The 21,838-nt window shown below is 32.9% G+C and overlaps 2 protein-coding genes and 1 pseudogene across 2 annotated transcripts; 2 read left to right on the top strand and 1 right to left on the bottom strand.

The window, feature by feature from the left end:
- The first annotated feature begins 3,898 nt into the window (after window positions 1-3,898).
- On the top strand, window positions 3,899-7,598 carry LOC114193381 (7-deoxyloganetin glucosyltransferase-like). The gene is made up of 2 exons (XM_028083147.2): window positions 3,899-4,462; window positions 6,415-7,598. Exons 1-2 carry the CDS (start codon window positions 3,937-3,939, stop codon window positions 7,359-7,361), a joined length of 1,473 nt encoding a protein of 490 aa, XP_027938948.2. The 5' UTR covers window positions 3,899-3,936; the 3' UTR covers window positions 7,362-7,598.
- A 5,432-nt stretch (window positions 7,599-13,030) lies between these two features.
- On the bottom strand, window positions 13,031-16,544 carry LOC146884369 (uncharacterized; annotated as a pseudogene).
- A 2,050-nt stretch (window positions 16,545-18,594) lies between these two features.
- LOC114195040 (uncharacterized) lies at window positions 18,595-21,774 on the top strand. Its single transcript, XM_085665220.1, has one exon. The coding sequence runs from the start codon at window positions 19,969-19,971 to the stop codon at window positions 21,772-21,774; it is 1,806 nt and encodes a 601-aa protein (XP_085521346.1). The 5' UTR covers window positions 18,595-19,968.
- The last annotated feature ends 64 nt before the right edge of the window (window positions 21,775-21,838 follow it).

Here is a 21,838-nt window from a genome sequence, read left to right as displayed (position 1 = left end):
TCCAAATTAAGTAAAATTTGAATTACTGGCCTAATGAAGCCTAATAAATGAGAATGCACTAACAATAGATAATTAAGCATTAAATATCCAACAAGAAGGGTACAAAAAGGTAGGAAAATAATGACGCATCACATACTCCTAACAATACACAAGTAATGCTTCTATTGTCAAGTTTAATCCTCTTTACTTCTGGAACATGTGCGTGTGTTATGCATCAAAATACCCGAAAGTGATTAATTCAAGGTTGTACACCACTGACTCCTCTGACATTACATCCTTTATTGCCAATGTGGGACACCTATTTTGAACATAAATAGTCCAATTAACAATCTCTGGCCAAAAGGTCTTTGGAATGTTTTTACTTGATAGCATCGAGTGCACCATATTCATCACAGTTTTATTCTTCAACTCAGCAACAACACGTTGCAGATTATAAGTAGTGGTCAGTTGCCTCTTTATTCCATTTTGTTTGCAAAAATAATTGTTGAACTCATTTAAATTGAATTCTCCTCCTCTATCTATTTGCAAACACTTTATACATGTCTCAGCCTCCTTTTTAACCATAGTCCTAAAGCATTTGAAAGAGTTCAAAGCTTCTCGCTTCTCTACCAAATCGTAGACTCGTGCTTTTCTACTATAGTCAGTAATGAATAGTAGAATGTACCTTTTGTTGCTATTAGATGTTAGAATGATGGGACCACATATATCTGCATGAATGAGTTCCAAATCTAAGTTGCTCTCCAGTGACTTTTCTTGGAAATAGAATAGCGATGCTGCTTCCCATTGATACAATTGGAGTAGGTCATAGTTGACATAGAGATTTGAGGAAGTCCATGTACCATGTTCTTGTTTAGTAATTTTCTTAAGCCACTATAACTTAAATGGCCATACCTTCTTTGCCAAAGGAGAGAAAAATTTCAAGTGCTTGTGTGGAAACACTTATTAGACTGTGGTACCAAAGTCAAGGGTTGAGGCAACAGGATAAACATCCTATTGGCACTCATGTTGACATATTTTTCATATTCCTCCCTTGATCAAAATGTCCAAAACCTTTGTCTTGTAGTTGCCTTATGCTTAAGAGATAATTTCACAACTCTATAATATAATATACTTCAGTGACTACGATATTTACTTCATCTAACGACAACTTAACACCTCCTTTTCCCATCACCTTCATCTTAGAGTTGTTTCTATATTTTACTGAATCATGAAAGTTTTCATCCAAATTATGAAACATAGTTATATCACCACACATATCATTTGAACACCCTGAATAAAGAAACCATGCATCTTCTTCTTCTGAATCATGAAAGTTTTCATCCAAATTATGAAACATAGTTATATCACCACATATATCATTTGAACACCCTGAATAAAGAAACCATGCATCTTCTTCTTCTGAATCATGAAAGTTTTCATCCAAATTATGAAACATAGTTATATCACCACACATATCATTTGAACACCCTGAATAAAGAAACCATGCTTCTTCTTCTTCTTCTTCAATGTCCTTGAGTAGGACATACAATATAAACCAACTTCTATATTATAGAGCAGGGAATTTTTTCTACATAAATTCTCATTTTGTTGGCCACTCTTTTTGACCCTAGAGAAATACTCTGTCACTATTTCTTCAGATTTCGTCTCAAAAACTTCAAATTCTCTACAAAGGGCTTGAAGGTGAGATCTATTGGCCTTTGCATTTTCTTCAACCAGTGTCTTTCTTGAGAATGGTGTCGAGAACAGTTTCATCAATCGCTTGAAAATAATAATTCTTCATTTTCAGATCTTTCAATTTCATCTCATCGATCCTTTTTTCGATGTTGTTATGTTTGTGTCGTACCTTTTATTATTGCAACGTCAGGCCAAATTAGCTCCCAATATTCCTTAGATTGAAGGAAATTTTCCATTAGCTTGCTCCAATGGTCATAGTGACCATCAAAGTGTGGAATGGTCAGTTGGACGAAGCTATCTTTTGATGTCATTTTTTTATGTTAGGATAAGAATGCAAAGTTTGCGAATTTAACATATCAGACCCAATGGGGGCTTTGGTTCCAAAATGTTAAGAATGGTTTATTTATTGATTTGATATAAAACATGAATTGTAGAGAAATGACTTGCTTTTATTGACCAATAATCCACTTAGCGGAAATAAAGGCGCTAGTAGTAATTGAAAATCCAAATAATTATGCCTAAAAACTAGGACTTCCAAGATATTATTAAAAATAGAAAAAACTTGATACACGTCTCTGATTTCTCCAACTCGACCATTCTTCTGCAGGTACCAGATTGTACCTTGGCCTGTTATTGTTTCCTTAGATAGATCTCCAAACGATTGTGCCCAACCTCAACTTTAGAGAGCTACTTAAAAAGGTTTTCATATCTTTAGACAAATTGTGTTGTCTGAACATGTCGAACTTAGTTTTCCACCCAAGCTCCTTAACATCATCAACAACCCATCTTTCTCTTTAACAAGCTTTGAGAGAAAGTTAATTTCTTTCTTGCTCTCAAATCAGAAATGTTTCGCGAAATTCCTGACCTTGCCACAATTGTTGCACTAGTCCGATTTGCAATATTTTGGGCAATGATCGTAATTTCCACATTTGACCAACCTTCTTTCCATTGAGGTCATCCTCAACCATGCCAATTTTGTTGGTCGTTTTGCTATTTACCCTTTTCATATCCTCCTTTGCCTCTACCACCAAAACTTTGAGTGCTCTGAGTAAAATGTGCTTCCTTTTCCTTAATAGTTGCCCTTGCTTGAAATGCTTGTTCGAGAGACTCCTTCTTCTTGTTCTTTTTTCGCTACTCATGCAACTCAAGTGACCCAACAAGCTCTTCAACCGAGAGCGTTGACAAGTTTTTGGACTCCTCAATAATGCATACTATATTCTCAAAATTTTCGATTAACAACCTTAGGATTTTCTCCACTATTCGGCTAGTGGGCAATGTTTCTCAATTCCTACCAAACTTATTCAACATAGTCTCAACCCGAAAGATGTATTCGACCACTCCTTTAACCTCTTTCAGCCTCTTTCATCCTCTTGCTCTCAAACTCGCTTTTAAGAGTTTGAAGTCTGGTCTGCTTTACACGATTATCCCCCTTATATTTCTTTTTCAATATATCCCACACTTCTTTTGAAGCTTTAACATTTGCTATCTGCTTAAAGCTTGACTCATCGATAACTCGGTACAATAAATACATAGTTGGTTTGTTCTTCACTTGCGATGCTCTGAACGCGGCAAGCTGGGCATTCTTCTGTCCTTTAGTTGCTCATTCTTGGTTGTCATTTTCAATTGCTTCCATACTTCTTAGGATTCAATAAGGGCCTTCATTTGTATACTCCAGTTATCATAGTTGACAAATTTTGTTATCTTAGGTAGGGACATACTCTTTGCAAGGTTAGCCATCACCCTCAAACTTTCTAACTATCTGAGTCTTTCTTAAGCACTCAAATACTCAAGTTCTCTAACTCTGATGTCAATTTGTTTACAACATGTCTTTCTTAAAATACTTCTAGTATTATTACTTGATATTGTTAATACATCAACTACTTAGACCTTTGGCCTTTCAACTTCAACTCTTAAACACAATTTCTGATACCAAAACATAATTAATGAATTTTATTGTATGTCATAATTATTGCAAAGAAAATCACTCCTGAACTTTGAAATCTCCTAACACAATTAATTATAACAAAACTTATTAAATGCAATTACCACATTTAAGTTTATCCAACACATACAAGAGGCATGTACGCAAACAACTCCTCCTTAACCCACCTCTCCCATGTGATTGTGGTGTTGAAGTTGAAGTCTATCGACATTAATTTGAAAACGGCCAAGCCATTGTTCCCCTATAAAATCAAACGTTTGATAGCCGAATACGATGTAGCTACAACTTGCATATTCGTTTTCATATCACAAGTGCAATCTATGGAAGAGGTAACAAAGATGGGTTATTTGGGCATAGTGAATAAACCCCATGCCGTGTGCATTCCATACCCAGCACAGGGTCACATAAACCCAATGCTAAAGCTGGCAAAACTCCTTCACTTCAATGGCTTCCACATCACCTTTGTTAACACCGAGTATAACCATAAACGCCTTCTTAAATCCAGAGGGGCTTCTTCGCTTAATGGTCCCCCTTCATTTCGTTTTGAAACCATCCCCGATGGTCTACCCGAGTACGATGTGGATGTGACTCAGGATGTTCCTTCCCTCTGTGAGTCCACCAGAAGAACTTGCCTCCCTCACTTCAGAAACCTTCTCGCTAAGGTTAATAACTCAGATGCCCCTCCTGTGACCTGCATAGTTTCTGACGGTGTTATGAGCTTCACCGTTGATGCTGCAGAAGAATTGGGTGTCCCTGAGGTGCTGTTTTGGACAACCAGTGCATGTGGGTTCATGTGTTATGTTCAATACGAACATTTAATTCAGAAGGGCATAACACCCCTGAAAGGTAATCTCTCCTAATTTTATTTAATCCATGTTACCATTAAAAACGACGTGGTACTTTTGGTAGTTATGTACATAAATTTTTGGAACGATACTCATTTTATGAATTAACTTTTTTTTTTCATGAGTCTAATTATATTTCCACTCAACCCCTAAAAATGGTAGAACCATATATGATTTAAGACATTATATGTATTGTGTGTGTAACCGTCAATATGACAGTTAAGTATACCTTTCAGTCTTGTCCTTTTTTTTTCAGAAAGAATTGTTAATTGATTGTATTTAAAAAAAAAAAATGTTTTAGTGCCTTTGAAACATCAATATGTGTATGTATATACATGTTATTAATTTATTTTATAAACTTATTTTGTCTGCTTATAAACTTATTTCCAGTTTCTCCATTCAGCCGGAGACGAAGGTAACACAAAATTTTATTAAATTATAAATAATGATATTTTGATCATTTTTATTTCTTATAAAATTATTTGTGATATAATAATATAATCATGTACAAAATAAAGACTTTCAGAATATTATTACTCCTTTGTCAATTTTTTACATGTTTTGTATTTATGTTATTTAAATTTAATAAGGATTTAAATACTATTTTAGTTCCTGTTTCGGTTCAATTTATTTAATTTGATCTATCTTTTTGCGCGTTGAATTTGGTTCTTGATTTGTTAAATTATGTTAAATTTTGTTTTTTTCGTGTTCGCCGTTTAAATTGATAATAATAGAGTATATAGGCAAGGGATGTCAATAGGACGAGTAAGGTATGGGTAGTAGCTCCTCCGTACCCTACCCGCTGGATAAATATCCGTCCCATATCTGTCGGGTATATGTTATGCGGGTACCTATATAATTTTTTAATATCCACGTATATCTATGGGTACCCGTGGGTATTTACAAAAAAATAAAAATAAATATTTAACAACATATTTTAATCGTAAATTTAAATAAAATAAAGTAAATAACATTCATAAATTTTAAACAAAGTCCAAATAACTTATTTAAATAGTATTGAATGACGGTTTACAAAGAAATGAATTTTTTTAAAAACTAATTGATAAAAAAATAACTCATTCAAAATCAATATGTTAATATTTTAATCATGATTTTTTATTTTTTATTTAATTTAAATTAGAGTATAACGGGTACGGGTATCCACGGGTATAGATACTATGATACGCGTATGCGCCCCGTTAACATGCGGATATTAAAAATACCCATACCCGTTACCTACAAGTATCCATTTACAATATTCATTTCTTACCCATTGCGGGTTTTATCCGCGGATACCTGTAGGTATGAATTTTTTTGACATCCTAGTATAGGCTGACACTATTCAAATAACATGACATTATTCATATTATGACTGATTGTGTTTTGTTGAAATATTTGCCTATTTTAGTTAAATTTGTTCAATTTAGTCTCACCTTCTATTTAATTATCATTCACCACTGTCACCACTACCAATACTGTCACTGCCACCACTACCAACACTGTCACTGCCACCCATCACCACTAAACTAAAACCACTACTACCACCCTACCACCACCACCACCACCAACATCCCAACCATAACCACCACTACATTAAAACCACTGTCACTACCAATCTAAACACACAACCACTACCACCACATTGAAACAACCACCATTGCCATGAAAGGGATAATAAGACTAAATTGAACAAATTTAACTAAATAGGAACTTATTTGAACAAAACACAATCCATCATAATGTGAACTTTGTGAATAGTGTTAGCATGAAAACTCTGTCATCATCTATTTAAACGGTATCAAAGAAAAGAAAGAAATTGAACATAATTTAGCAAATAAGATATCACATTGAACGCGTAAAAAAAAGGAACAAAATTGAACGAACTGGACTTAAAGAAAGATCAAAATAGTATTTAAACCTTTAATAAATTAACGTCGTGTGTTTGCTATGTAGACTCAAGTGATGTCACGAACGGGTATTTGGAGACTACCATCGATTGGATACCAGGCATCAAGGAAATTCGTTTGAAGGATATTCCTAGTTTCATTAGGACCACAGATTCAAATGATCTTATGCTTGATTTCGTGCAAGGGGAGTGCAAGAGGGCTCGAAGAGCTTCTGCGATACTGTTGAACACGTTTGATAGATTAGAGCATGACGTGTTGGAAGCGTTCTCGTCTATTTTGCCTCCTGTTTATTCCATAGGCCCTTTGAATTTTCTTGTGAAGAGTGTTGATGACAAAGAACTGAATGCAATTCAGTCCAATCTGTGGAAGGAGGAGTCTGAGTGCATGGAGTGGCTGGACACCAAAGAGCCTAATAGTGTTGTTTACGTGAATTTTGGGAGCATCACAGTTATGACAAGTGAGCAACTGGTTGAGTTTGCATGGGGACTTGGAAACAGCAACAAAAGCTTTTTATGGGTCATAAGACCAGATCTTGTGGCTGGTGAAAATGCTGTTTTACCTCAAGAATTTGTGAAACAAACAGAAAATAGAGGCCTTTTGTCCAGTTGGTGTTCTCAAGAGCAGGTGCTGAATCACCATGCGATTGGAGGGTTTTTGACACACAGTGGTTGGAATTCAACCTTAGAAAGTTTGTGTGCTGGTGTTCCAATGATATGTTGGCCTTTCTTTGCGGAGCAACAAACCAATTGCAGGTTCACCTGCAAAGAATGGGGCGTTGGGTTGGAGATTGAAGATGTTAAGAGAGATAAAATAGAGAGCCTTGTGAAGGAGTTGATGGATGGTGAAAAGGGTAAGGAGATGAAAGAGAAAGCCTTGCAATGGAAGGAATTGGCAAAGAGTGCTGCTGCTGGCCCCTACGGAACTTCTTTTCTTAATTTGGACAACATGGTTCGTGAAGTTCTTCTGGGAAAAAATGTTATAAATCAGTTTTAGATTAGTTCGTTGCTTTACATATATTTTATGTTTCTAAAATGAAGTACAGTGTGAAGTTATCTTAAGAAGAAAGTTTATTTCAGTTTGTTTTGAAAACCTTATATTACTACAGGAGTAGTCTCTTGCGGTAATATTGTTATTATCAAATAATATCTGAGGTGCTGTATACAAATTATTAGAAAAACTATATTGATGTTACAGATTTTTCGCCAACTAAAATAAAACTATTTACCCTTTAATAGTTCTAAAGAAAGTTCTAGAAGTCGTACTAAGAAGAAGGTAAGCATTTTATCTTGCCCCTCACCCATTTTCTGTCTTCACGTACATATTCACATTTTTGTTCCACGGCGCAGAGAAACACCTTACTGAATTTTTTGATACAAGTTATATTTTTGTTTAATTATGCCTTTGGTCTCCATTTTGGAGTCAAAATCTCAAAATGATACCCAAATTTTTAAAAGTCTCAAAATGGTTCTTTTTTTTTGTTAAAACGTCTCACGTTTGCCCTTTCCGTTAAGTCAAGGTTGACGCCGTTAGAGAGAGTGCCATGTGTCAATTCCTCAATTTTTTGAATTTTTTTATTTTTTTTTTGAATTTTTTATTATTTTTTATTTATTTTTTTGAATTTTTTTAAAAAAATCAAAAAATTGCCACGTGTCAAACTATCATCGTGTCACGTGGCAGTGACAGAGTGACGTGGTAGTGACAGTGACACGTATCAGTATTATGCCAGGTGTCATTTCCTTAGTCTCAATTTGGTTCCTTTATTTTAATTTGTCTCAATTTAGTCCCAGTTTTTGTAAAAATGTAGCAATTTTGTCCCTCTCCAAATTGAAATCAAATTTAATTTCTATATAAATATACACAAATATTTCCATCAAAATTGATATTTCAAGTAAATATTTTTAACCAAATTAAGTTCATTTAATTAATATTTTACATTAAACTTTATTTAAAATGGTTTAAAAGTTATTAATAGAAAATAATGTTAATAGAAAAAAATTCATAAATTAACTAGTTCATGTAAAAATAAAACATATATAAATTTAAAATTTGAAAACAATTTTAAGTAAAGTTGAATGTGAAACATAATTTTAAATAAACTTAGCTATGTTAAAAATATATAATAACAATATCAATTTGAATAAAGATATCGAATTTAATAAAAATATTTGTATAACATTTATATAAAATTAAATTTGATCTCAATTTGGAGAGGGACAAAATTGTTCATTTTTTTTAAAAATTGGGACTAAATTAAGACAAAATAAAATAAAGGGACCAAATTGAGACTAAGGAAATAATAATATTGACACGTGTCACTGTCACTGCCACGTGGCACGATGACAGCTTGACACGTGGCAATTTTTTTATTTTTTTAAAACAATTTAAAAAAAAATTCAAAAAAAAAATAATAAAAAAATTCAAAATATCGAGAAACTGACACATGACACTCCCTCTAACGGCATCAACCTTGACTTAACGGAAAGGACAAACTGAGACGTTTTAACAAAGAAATGGACCATTTTGAGACTTTTAAAAATTTGGGTACCATTTTGAGATTTTGACTCTAAAATGGGGACCAAAGACATAATTAAACCTTATATTTTTATATGGTTACTATGAAAATAAAAATATCTAGTTACACTGTATCTTTCTTCTCTGCAATAAACATTCGCTTTTTAAATGAAAGGAAAAATGGTTTGGACTTTTTTCTTGCAATGATTAAGGTCCCATAATCACCATTCAATGTTCTCTTGAGAAGGGCAACCTTTTGCGTGATACTTTTCCAATATTATTTTTTTACTTTGAACAAATCAATGACATAACTCGATTCTAGAAACGTAGAAGGGAGGCATCCAAGGAGTTGGTATTGCATCAGACTCTGAAGGGAGTTGTGGAAATTGAGAAAGAAAATTACATGGCAAGTATTGGTGTTATTATTCTTCACCATTGGCTATTTTCTCATCAAAATATTTTCTTTTAATTACTTATTAAATTTTTTTTATAACAAAATCATGATTATGTTGTAGAAGTTAGGATGGTTGTAAGTTTGTAGAACATGTTGATTATTTAGAACATCTTCAACTACTTGTGTTATTTTTTTTCTTTTTTCCTTTATTAAGGTAATAGGTTTACATTGCAACACCAATCTGATTTCATGATTGATATATTTTTAGATCACAAATATGAAACAATTATCTAAGTCAATTATATCTTTTATATCTATTATCTTAATAGTAGTCGAAACAATTATCAAGAAAAATTAAGGAGAAAACCAAAGTCATAGACAACATTGGATGTGTCAACCAAGATCTTTTGACATGTACTTAGATGGTTTAAACAAATTTTTCGACTTTGCATTTAGTAAGGTGATCAAATTTTATATTTGTGCAAAAATCCTAATATGTTAGTGCAATTAGGTACTTGTTTGTAGCATTTTATGAATCATTTTATGGGACAATCACTATTACATATATTACTTTCAATAAAATTTTAAAACATGTTGCTAAAGTCTAAAAAAATGTTACCATCTGCAAAAGTAACATTTATACACATGTTATATATAGTGTATGTTACCAAAATGTTTTAGTAACATTTTGACGTATTATTAGTATCATTTTTAAAAATGTTACCAATTAGCATCTTTATTAACATCTAAAAATTATTACGAATTTAATTTTTTTGTAATATTTGAAAAATGTTATCTATATATTTTCTAACATTTAATGAAAATGTTACCTATATATTTTATATCATTTAAATGAATGTTACTAATTATCTTATTTTACAACAATTAAGAAAGGTTATGAATTGCCTTTTTGTAACATTTTAAAATTGTTACTAATTTATATATATAGAAATAAGGACAATAAATTTTTTGTGAAATTGAAACAATCCTAAGACAAGGTAAAATTCAATTTTAGTGTACCCTAAAATGCTTCATACAATTTTATTGTCCCATAAAATGCTCCATAAAATTCTACTAACAAGTACCTAATTGCACTAGCATCATGACTTGCTAGGCATCAACAATAAAGTTTGCGACAATAAGAAAAAAAGTCTGCAACAATAAGAAAAGATGTTCTCAACAAATTGCAAATACAAGCAATGTATTCAATCATGACAAAATCCTTATTTCTTCTCACCTTTCTTGAGCTTAGCACCACTAAAATTTCTTTTTTGTGGTGTCTTTTGTAACATCCCATTAGGATATTACGGATTTACATAATAACATAAGGAAAACATTAATTACTCGTCATTTAATAATACATCATTTTCCAAAAACGCGAGAAATTTAAAGCTTCATTGGATAAATAAAGTGTCCAAAATCCATAATTACCTATTGCTAACTCACTCTTTAATTCTCATTTCATCTCCTTAATCAAGTTTCTCCTCCAACTCCCACGATGTTTCAAATCAATCATTTTCACTAGTTTATCAACACCATTACATGCCAAAAATTACCACAATACCCAACACGAACTCAGCACACCAAAAATCCCCAGAATGCTTCTGGGTGCTGCGTTGTCGCCTAGCGGCACGCTATAGCCCGCCAGGTGGTGCATCAGTCCTGGGAAAATTTCCAAGTTCTGTCACACCTACTAATCGCTTCCTTCATTCCCCTTTCTTATCACTCTGCCCACTTTTCTTTGTTTCCATAAAAAACTCAATAACGAAGCTACGATAACCAACTCTGTCTATTTTTCAACACAATTTCATTACCTGATTACCATAGAGATACACGAATCATAAAAACCCCCAGTTTGCCAAACCCTAAGAACCTATCTTCATTGTTCCATCCAATTGAGCAATCATTTAAATGAATTTAAAGGAATTTAGACCTCCAATCATACCCTAACAACTACAATTGGCTTTTCCTCTAAACAAAATCACAACAAAACGCAAAAACATCCAAATCGAGTCGAATTTAACTCGCGTCGCCTGGTGGTTGTTCATCACCGCCAGACAGTTCATCAAGAAACCCAGAAATCTGATTAAAATAACATGTGTCACCTGGCGGTTCCTCTTCAGGAACCCAGAAACAGGTAAAATAGTATGTGTTGCCTGGCAGCCAGGGACGTGCCGCCAAGCAGTTTCTGGAAATTTCCAAAAACATGAAAATTCAACAATTAAAGGGAACAATCAGGCATATTATACCATACAACATACAGTTCATGCTTAAACGTAAATAGATAACATGTAAAACTCCCCTAACCTGGATTCCTTGCTTAAAGTGGATACTTGAGAGTTTCCTATGATCGCCAATGGCCTCCCATTGGCTTTCTCTCACAATTCAGCTCCTATACGTCAATCTCTCACACAATTCCTACTCTGAATTCTCTCTCAAATTGTTGCAGAACAATGGCAGACTCAAAAACCCTTCTCTCCCTCCCTTATTCCCTCTTTAATTGCACCTTAATTGGGGTTAATGGTTCCAAAACGAAATTGGCGTAATGCATGTGATAATTGTCATTCAATGGTTAATTATGGACTATTTTCCAGCCCCTCTTGGTTGCTACTTCAGTTAGGGTTTCCTTTAACCCTTCAAATTCATGCCAAAACTTAATTTAGCAAAAATAAAGTTTAATTTGGATTCCCCAAGGTTTGAACCCATAATCATGCCAATGCTAAAACAATGTTCAAACCATTCAACAAACTCATACTTCATAATGACTAATATAATGCAATGAATACATCATTCTTCAATCATGATCAACATATATTTAAAAATAATAATAAATAAATAACGCACAAATGGCATACTTAGGACTCAAACCCAAGTCCTTTCACACAATCAAAGTATTCTCAACCACTTAAGTTAGTACTTTTCCACGTTATACAAGTTAGAATTTAATGTCATAAATGCTCCCACTACCCGCATTTATTAATTATTTATTTATTTAATTAATTAAATTTCACGGGTCTTACATTTTTGCTTTCAACTTATTCAATGTTTGTAAAAAAAATATGATTAAGAATTAATAGGCTTATATCATCTTGAAAATCAAATTGAATGTATTGTATATTAAATTATTATTGAAAGAAAAGAAAAAAATCTTTAACCTGCAGAACTGATTCAATTGGATAACTTTCTTCAAGGCTTGGATCCACTAATTTGTGAATACCTTTTAAAGGATTACCCTGTGAATTCAACACATAAACTAAAATCAACACAAAAGTTTGTCTGTTTAAATATTCATGACTTAACCCCTAACACACATCAAGCAATATATTTAATACACACATCAAGCAATATATTAATCTCAATCTCAACAGGAAAATACACTAAAAATATGAACAATACAGGGAAGGGAAATGATTAAATATATATGAATCATGTCTTGAAGTATGAACAATATTGGCAAAGGAAAATGATTAACTAAAACATGAATAAATGAATAATAAGGGAAGGGGAAAACATGCAGAAACAAGACATATTACTATAAGATGTAAAGAAACAAATAAAAATCATGTTAGATGTGATTCCTTTGAGCTTTTTCCTCCTTTCACTTTTTCTTCCTATGAGAGTTGATTTTGTCCTAAATTTGGATAGAAAAAATGAAACAAATTTACAAGGATGCATATATTTACAATAAGCGAATAATGACCTAAAATGATGTTGAATAAAAACATGCCTTCATATCTCTTTCATTTAAATTTAGATTTCACATGCTAGAAAAATCTGGAATTGCTGCTATTGGAAAGCATGTCTACAACTGAGCCAAAAATGTTTTAAAACTAGTAAACATTTCAGTTTTGATGGCTTCCCATTGTTCTTGTAATTTTACTTGCATCTCCTCTTGTATATGTACTCTAGCATTCCTTTTTACTTTATCTATTATTTTCGGGATTTTAATTGTAGACTTAGTTCTCCATAAATTTGTAGGTATAAACCCTTTTCCATATGTGCGTAAAAAGCTAAGACTTGGGAAAATAGATCATCCTGAGTTGTGCTTTCCTCTACTTTAGGGTGTAAAGCAATGGCATCCTCAAGCTCTGACTGAAAATCAAAGCACATCTACTTAATTTGAAAGAATTATAATTGTCAAACAAAATTAAGGATAAATGATAGAGATGTTCATACAACAATTGTACTTGTTCCATACTTTATCTTATTTCCATCCTTTGGCTTATATGTCAAAAAGAATATTTCTACACAGGAGGGCTCTTTAGCATCAACATTCTTCATCCTCTATTGAAATAAAATATGTAAGATTAGTTCAACCAATATTCTTACAAAAGCACAAGAAAAATGGTCCTTAACTAGTCTTCTTACCTCTTCTTCACGAATTTTTGCGTAAGTTTTTTATCCTATGGTATGGACAAATGTATACTTTGCTCTGCTAATTTTATTCTTCTCACTACGTTCCTTTAAAATAAAAACACCACATGAGCAAAGGAAAAATTTAATCACAAAGTAACAAAGTAACCTAGCCAAAAGGTAGAAAAAAGATCAAATTTGTACAATTCAACATCTAATTAATACGAGAATCGACATCCAATACCAACAAATAAAAAAAAATAGCACCTTTATCGCATAAGGAGGAAATAACATAGCTAAAAATAAACTATAAATTACTATTACCTTAGCCATGTTAGATTTCCACAACTTAAAAAGTATTTTCCACTGTGCAAGTGGAATAATGGATGGTTGATTCTTTAAATTGTACTCCTCTTTCATGTTTGGCTTAAAGAACTCATTTTTCAAGCGACATTTGTGAGTCCTCCAACTTGAACCAATACTTTGCAACACCCACTTTTTTACCACATTCTTCTATATTAAACTTTGACTACACCAAAACATATTTGAATTAACATTATATCAATTCCGAAATAACTTGTGTGTTCAAAATAAAACCATAAAGTTACTCCAAATGGAAATAAACAACATTCAAAAAGTCCAAAGTTCAAACCCTATTTTGACTATCCCACAAAGTCACAAGAATTGATTTAATAGCATTCTACAAATACTAATATCTAATAGCATTGTGAGAATTTACTTGATTTCGCTTTATGTGGTTGTAGGGTATAACAAAAAGAACATGACAACATAATTCCCATGGTAGAATTCGTCTAAAGCACAAAAAATTACAAAGACAGAAGTCACACAAGTTGTATAGATGTGAGTTGTATAGCTCTTAACACTAATATATTGGCATTTAGTTTTCAATATTGGTCCAAAATCAGTTCAGAAAGAAATAGAAAGCATATATCAATGATAAGAAAAAAAAAATGATACCTTGACTATTTGCCACATATCCTCTCCCAATTATCTTTCAACTCTCTCCAAGGTGTGTATGTCAAAGGAGCAATGTTTGCATTCCTAGCCAATGTTCCCAAATATATTGACCAATAGGTTAGCCAAGAATATTTAGTCTAACTTGAATGTGATCTTCATGACTCAAACCATGAGTCTTAAGACACTTTGTTGGACCCCATTTTCTTCTTGATAATAAGCCTTAACATTAGACAACGAATTGGCAACAAATTTATAGTCGTTGCATAGGTGGTCGTGGCCTATACTAGAGGTAATGGTTTTTTATCGTTTAGGCCAGGAAATGCAAAAATTGCTGCCTAATATGCAACAATTTAGAAAACCGTTGCCTATTATGCAACAGTTAAAAAATGTTGCCTAAGGTATTCCAATACATAATAGTCTCCATGCTAGTATAATGCAACGATTTTTTTCATGTTGCTTATTTCTATAAGCCACATTTATGAATGTGTGGTACAAAATATATTTGTTTAAACAAGGCTTATAAAAAGGGAGTGATGAAAAATAATTTTAAAATAAAAATTTTATTTTATTTATACATTTAGATAATGCTATTTTAAATGAGATATAATAGTTTTATTTGAAGAGTAACAATTAAAATAGATTTATCCTACTAAAATAGTTGAAATAAAATAAATTAAATAAGACTTCTAATATATAATGGAATTGAAAATTTCCATATATTGCAAACTTATATTGTAATGTTGTCTTCAGCTCCATAAGTAAAAATGTCTACAACTAAATAAAAAGTATGTTCTCTAAAATTAAAAAAAAAAAGTACAATTTATCTTAACTGCACTATTCTTCTTTATCTTGATCTTCATATAACATTTAGATTTTTTATCATTCTTTTTCCTCTTGATCTTCACCAATATCCTGTAACAATAAGAAAATAAAAAGTTCAACTTATCCCTTATTTAAATCCCAACTAGTAAAACAATAATAACACAAGTCCTAACTAGTAAAACAATATATAATGTAGTGAACTTCCACTCCTCATTAGGCTTTCACTATATATATACAGTGAAACTTACCTAATTACAATTATATTACAATTTCTTAGTTTAGATATCTAAACCAAAAAACAAGTACACAAGTTAAATTATATTTATCTTTGTTTCCAAGGAGATAGTGAATCAACCATGCATTAAGTTTCAAAATTTCAAAATGGCAATAAAGCCTATAACACAATTATTGAAAACTTACCATACATGTTTAAACATTCAGTAGGTGATTTTTCACTACCAATGTACTTTATGGATGAATATACTAGTTGGTTTTTCTCTTATAGTAGCAAAAAAGAAATAATCAAATTAATAGAATAAAGGCTTGACTCAAAATAATATTTTCATGTTAAGCTTCTAGAAGCAAAGCCTGGGTTTGTTTATTGCCTAGCTATTTATGAAGTAATTAAGTAGTTTAGTATGCAACATGATATTACAACTATCAAGGCCTTTCTGGTTTAAGTGTAGTGAGATGAAGTATATCCCATTAGTGAGTAAAGCAGCGAAAGTAAAACTTCTTGATCTAGAAACAAAATAAATAAATGATAACCCAGACTCCTAATTTAGAATATCTTGCAGATATAGAAATTTCAACAATCACAACCTTTTTAACAATTACATTGTCATGTATTATTACTTAACATTGCAAAAAGGGCAAGTTCCAACATTCTGAATACTACCAAGATAAGTAGGATAATTTAATTTGACAAGTTAAGAATTGTTTAATAGAAAAATAATGTAGTTCAAAGACCTTGAACAATATAAGGTCTTTCTATGGGCAAGTATGCAACTTTCCATGTCTATTAACTACCATTTGGAAAAGGCCTGGATACTCACCCCACAGTTGAGGAGAACTGATTTGGTTACTACTCCATCAATCCCTTCATTGTTAACATGCATTGTACAATCAAGAAATCAGAATTCATGAGATTCCCTTTAAAGCAATGAAGAAAATTTATCAAGACTCAATAACTAGATATGATTGAAAATTTTCAAGTTGGTAACTAGAAAATGAATCTTACTTAATACATAATGGAACTTCTATTTACTAGGTTATGACAAACCTGCTAGAACTGGTCTTGACAACTACTAGCAATAGGTTAATTCAGTCCTTGGCATCCAACCTTCCTATAACAGGGTCAGCAAACTACAGAAATCAACAAATTTAAGAAAGCTTATATAAAGGAGAGTATAAAAATAATATAGAAATGTGTACATAGAACTTAAAAATGTTAAAATGTACTAGTTTTGTGACTTTTATTGAGAATGGAGAACAACCAGCACTCAAGGAAAATTGTACTTATGGCTCTAAGAAGGAATTAGAAAAAGGATTAAATTGACCAATGTGCACCTCCCAACTGACACCCTTTAATGAATAATGTGCAGCTACATTTAAAAGTATCGAGTATACAAACAAACCATCTCATTTGGCAAGTTAGAGAGCAAATATTTATAAATTATATCGACATTATAAGGGTGAAACTTTAAAATTTTGGTTTGTAACAGGTAGCTCTTTTCAGATATATGACTAGATAATAACTAGATAATAGCAACCTTAACTAGTAGTTTCTAACATCAAATGACCATATACTACAATAGCAAACAAGGCAACGTAAGTATTTGTGCCAAAAACTAAGTTTTCTGTGTAACATTCACTAACACAAAAAAGCCCTTTAACGTCACCCCAATAACGTCTGCCTAAAAAAAGCCCAACGTTAAAAATGATCGGTGGCATTTTTGTAAATAACGGGACCTTTTTAACGTCTGACGTGGAGCGGGCAGACGTCACTTAACGTCTGTTAAAAGATACCTCGACATCACTCAAAAAAGGACGTCGAACCCCAACGCAACAAACATCCCTTGACGTCGGACCAGGACGCGCCAGACGTCCCTTTACGTCGGACCAGGACGCGCCAGACGTCACTTAACGTCGGATACCACACCCCTAACGTTAAGTTTTGGTTTATCTCTGTGCGATATGCAGAAACCCTCGCGCTGTTCATCGTTTCCACGAGAGTTCCCGCCGGTGACGCCATTTCCGACCCCTTCCAGGTGAGTTTCGAAAGGTTTTCACCATCAAACTTGTTGGGGTTTGATTATGGGTTGATTTTACGCATTTTGAACCGATTATTTTCCGTTTTCATCCCCATTTGCAGCATTTTGAGATTCGTCCCACTTGCTCTTCGTTCCCATTTGGCCAGTAGTGTGCGGAGACCCTAGACTCCCTCTCAAAGTTCGTCTTTCAATTAGAAGAGGTTAGTTTTTCATTGTATGTATATATTTGTTCATTGCATGTATAGAATTATTTGTATTTTTTTATAAATGTCATTATAGTTTTAGTCTTAGACTATTTTTTTTTGTTAATTTTTTGGCCTATTTTTTTTATTTAAAATTTTATAATGATATTTGTAAAATTACGAAATAAAATTATATTTATTATTAGATATATGCATGTTTAAATAATTCTCATTGCATTTTATTTTTGAATATTATTGCTGCACTGTAATTTTATATATGTAGATTTATTATACTTATAGTATATAGTGAGCGAAACTTAGTTCCCATTTGAGATTTAGTACAAATGATTAAATTTTTAATTGTTTGTATTAAATCTTGAAATTGTCCGATTGGACAGTTTGAAAAAATTATTTTTCATAATTTGCTACAATGTGTACATTGAGGTTTACGCATAAATTTCATAAAATTTCAATTGAGGCTAATTTGTGTTGTTCTCTTGATGCATACTTGATTGTGATCATGATTAATCACTTTCATTTCGTGTACTTCAGAGACCAATGCGAAATGCTGTCAAAATTTTGTGAAATTTATGATGTTTGACTTATTTGTATATGTGTTAGCAAATTATGAAAAATAATTTTTTTGAATGGGTAGGGCCTCACCTTGTGAGAGTTAAAAGTTTGAGATTGATTGAGTTTTTTACGAACATAGTATGGATCGAAGCTGGATAAATGAGCGTCGCATAAGTGAAGAGTATGAAAATGAGGTTTCTGAGTTTTTGCAATATGTTCAAGAACACACAATCTCAAGTAACAGGACATATTTTTGTCCTTGTGTTCGTTGTCTTATTCAAATACGTCATGACTTGGGAACAATGCGTGATCATCTATTCATCTTTGGTATAATGAGAAGTTATACACTTTGGACTTGGCATGGAGAAGTATTAGACAAGCCTACAACGTCAGGAGGAACAAATTATGTAGACGACTCGATGAATGATCATTTAGAAGATATGGTATGTGATGTTGGGGAGGAAAATTTTGGAAAAGTTCATTTATATGATTCTCTTAAGTCCGATTCAGAGGAAGAATTGTACCCAGGATGCACTAACTTTACGTGACTGTTAGCAACTTTGAAATTATTCAGTTTAAAAGCAAGGCATGGATGGACGGATACAAGTTTCACAGAATTGTTGGAGTTGTTAAAGGAGATGCTTCCAAAAAATAACACGTTACCTATCCGTAATTACGAGGCAAAGAAATTTTTATGTCCAATGGGTTTGGAATATCAAAAGATACATGCATGCCCAAATGATTGTGTTTTATACAGAGACGAGTTTGCTTCACTGAAGACGTGTCCAACATGTGGTTTATCGCGGTTTAAAAAGAAAGTTGATGGAAATAGTGGCGATGAAGACAAAGATGGTCCACCTGCTAAGGTGATGTGGTACCTTCCTATAATAACTAGATTCAAACGACTATTTTCCATTAAAAAAGATGCAAAAAACCTGAAATGGCACGTTGATGGAAGAAAGTGTGATAATCTTCTTCGACACCCAGCTGATTCTCCACAATGGAAGAAGATTGATGAAACATTTCCAGAATTTGGTGTTGAGCCAAGAAACTTAAGACTTGGACTTGCTACAGATGGTATGAATCCTTATGGGAACTTAAGTAGCAAACATAGTTCATGGCCAGTTTTGTTGATGATTTACAAATTATCTCCTTTTTTGTGCATGAAGAGGAAATATATGATGTTGTCTATGATGATATCGGGTCCTAGACAACCTGGAAATGACATTGATGTGTACCTAAAGCCGTTGATCGATGATTTGAAACTGTTATGGGAAGAAGGTGTCAATGTGTATGATTCATATTCTCAAGAATTGTTTTGTTTGCGTGCAATGTTGTTTTGCACCATAAATGATTTTCCAGCATATGGAAACTTGAGCGATTACAGTGTTAAAGGTCATTTTGCATGTCCCATTTGTAAAAAAAACACGATTTATATTCAATTGAAGCACAGTTAGAAAACTGTGTACACAAGACATCGAAAGTTCCTTCCTCGAAATCATCCTTATTGTAGAATGAAAAAAGCATTTAATGGAAGTCTTGAGGATGAAGTTGTAGCGAGACCCCACAATGGTGAAGAAATATACAACCAAGTGGAAAACATTGACATTGTGTTTGGGAAACATCCAAAGAAAAAGACCACGGAGAAAAGCATTTGGAAGAAACGATCAATCTTCTTTAATCTTCCATATTGGTGTAAACTTGATGTACGACATTGTATAGACGTGATGCACGTTGAAAAAAATGTATGTGATAGCGTCATCGCGACTTTACTAAATGTAAAAGGAAAGACTAAAGATGAAGTTAAACCACGTCAAGATTTGGTTGAAATGGGCATCCGTTCTGAGTTACATGCACAATCAATTGGAAGACGAACCTACCTGCCTCCAACTTGTCACACTCTTTCTAGAAAAGAGAAGCAAATATTTTGTGAGTGTTTAAGAAGTGTGAAGGTTCCCCAAGGTTACTCTTCAAATATTCGTAGCCTTGTTTCTATGCAAGATCTAAAGTTAGTCGGTTTAAAGTCTCACGATTGTCATGTGTTGATGCAACAACTTTTACCAGTAGCTTTTCGAGCCATCTTACCTACTTCTGTTAGAGGAATTCTAACACGTTTGTGTATGTTCTTCAATGCCATATGCAAGAAAGTTATTGACCCTCGAGTGTTAGACGATTTGGAAAATGAGGCCATTAGGCTATTGTGTCAATTGGAGATGTATTTTCCACCTTCATTTTTCTATATCATGGTTCATTTGATAGTTCATCTTGTGAGGGAAATTCGATTATGTGGGCCAGTTTTCTTGAGATGGATGTACCCAGTGGAAAGATACATGAAAATCTTAAAGGGATATGTCAAGAATCAGTATCGATTAGAAGCTTCAATTATAAAGCGGTACATTGTAGAAGAAGCCATTGAATTCTGCTCAAGTTATATGCCAAGTTATGAACCAATTGGAGTTTCTAAGACTAGACATGAAGGTAAATGTGAAGGTAAGGGTGTGCGTGGAGTGAAGATTCAAAGTGTTAGTAGAAAATTAGTTGATCAAGCCCATTTGTACATCTTAAACAACACTGTAGAGGTCATTCCTTACATTACGCAACACATTGATGAAACGAAATCAGCACATCCACGAATGAGTGAAAAATGGGCACTTAATGAACATAACAAAACATTCTTATCATGGTTTAAGAAAAAGGTTTACGCGACTCCAACTGTTTCTGAAACTCTATTGAGGCTAGCTCGTGGACCGAACAATGATGTCATTACATATGGCGGGTACTACATAAACAATCATTGTTTCTATTCAAAGATGGAAGATGACAAAAGTAGAGTTCAAAATAGTGGGGTTACACTTCAAGCTGAATCTGTACATTTTGTCAGTTCTAAGGACAAGAATCCAATTACAGCATCCATGAGTTACTTTGGAATAATACACGAAATATGGGAAGTTGATTATGTGACTTTTAGAGTGCCAGTTTTCAAATGTAAATGGGTTGATAGTAATTCGGGTGTTGGCACAGATGACTTTGGCTTTACTTTGGTGGATCTTAATAAGATGAGTGATACAAATGAACCATTTATTATGGCTAGTCAAGCAAGACAAATTTTTTATGTCATTAATCCAGCTAATCAGAAATTATCAGTTGTATTAGAAGGAAGAAACATGCACGTAAATGATGATGAAGATTGTTTAGACATACTTGAGACAACGTCTTTCTCATCAAGAACCATTCAAGACAAAGTTGATGATGTAACTGATGACATCCATGCTATTCGAAGTGATCACAATGAAGGCATATGGGAGAACATAATTTCTTGATAGGTGTTTATTTAATAATATTGTCACATTTACAATTTTTTATTTTTCTTGTTGTTTTAATATA

Source organism: Vigna unguiculata, chromosome 8 (genome assembly GCF_037176805.1).
Source record: "Vigna unguiculata cultivar grain cowpea cultivar isolate G323 ecotype 2 chromosome 8, ASM3717680v1, whole genome shotgun sequence".
NCBI classification, from domain to species: Eukaryota; Viridiplantae; Streptophyta; class Magnoliopsida; order Fabales; family Fabaceae; genus Vigna; species Vigna unguiculata.
Note: the sequence above shows the minus strand (reverse complement) of the source record. Positions and strands in the feature narration are given on the sequence as shown.

Coding starts and splice junctions, on each gene's coding strand:
- LOC114193381 (XM_028083147.2), top strand. CDS start 3,937: ATGGAAGAGGTAACAAAGATGGGTTATTTGGGCATAGTGAATAAACCC. Junction 4,463..6,414: donor GGGCATAACACCCCTGAAAG/GTAATCTCTCCT, acceptor TTTGCTATGTAG/ACTCAAGTGATGTCACGAAC.
- LOC114195040 (XM_085665220.1), top strand. CDS start 19,969: ATGAAAAAAGCATTTAATGGAAGTCTTGAGGATGAAGTTGTAGCGAGA.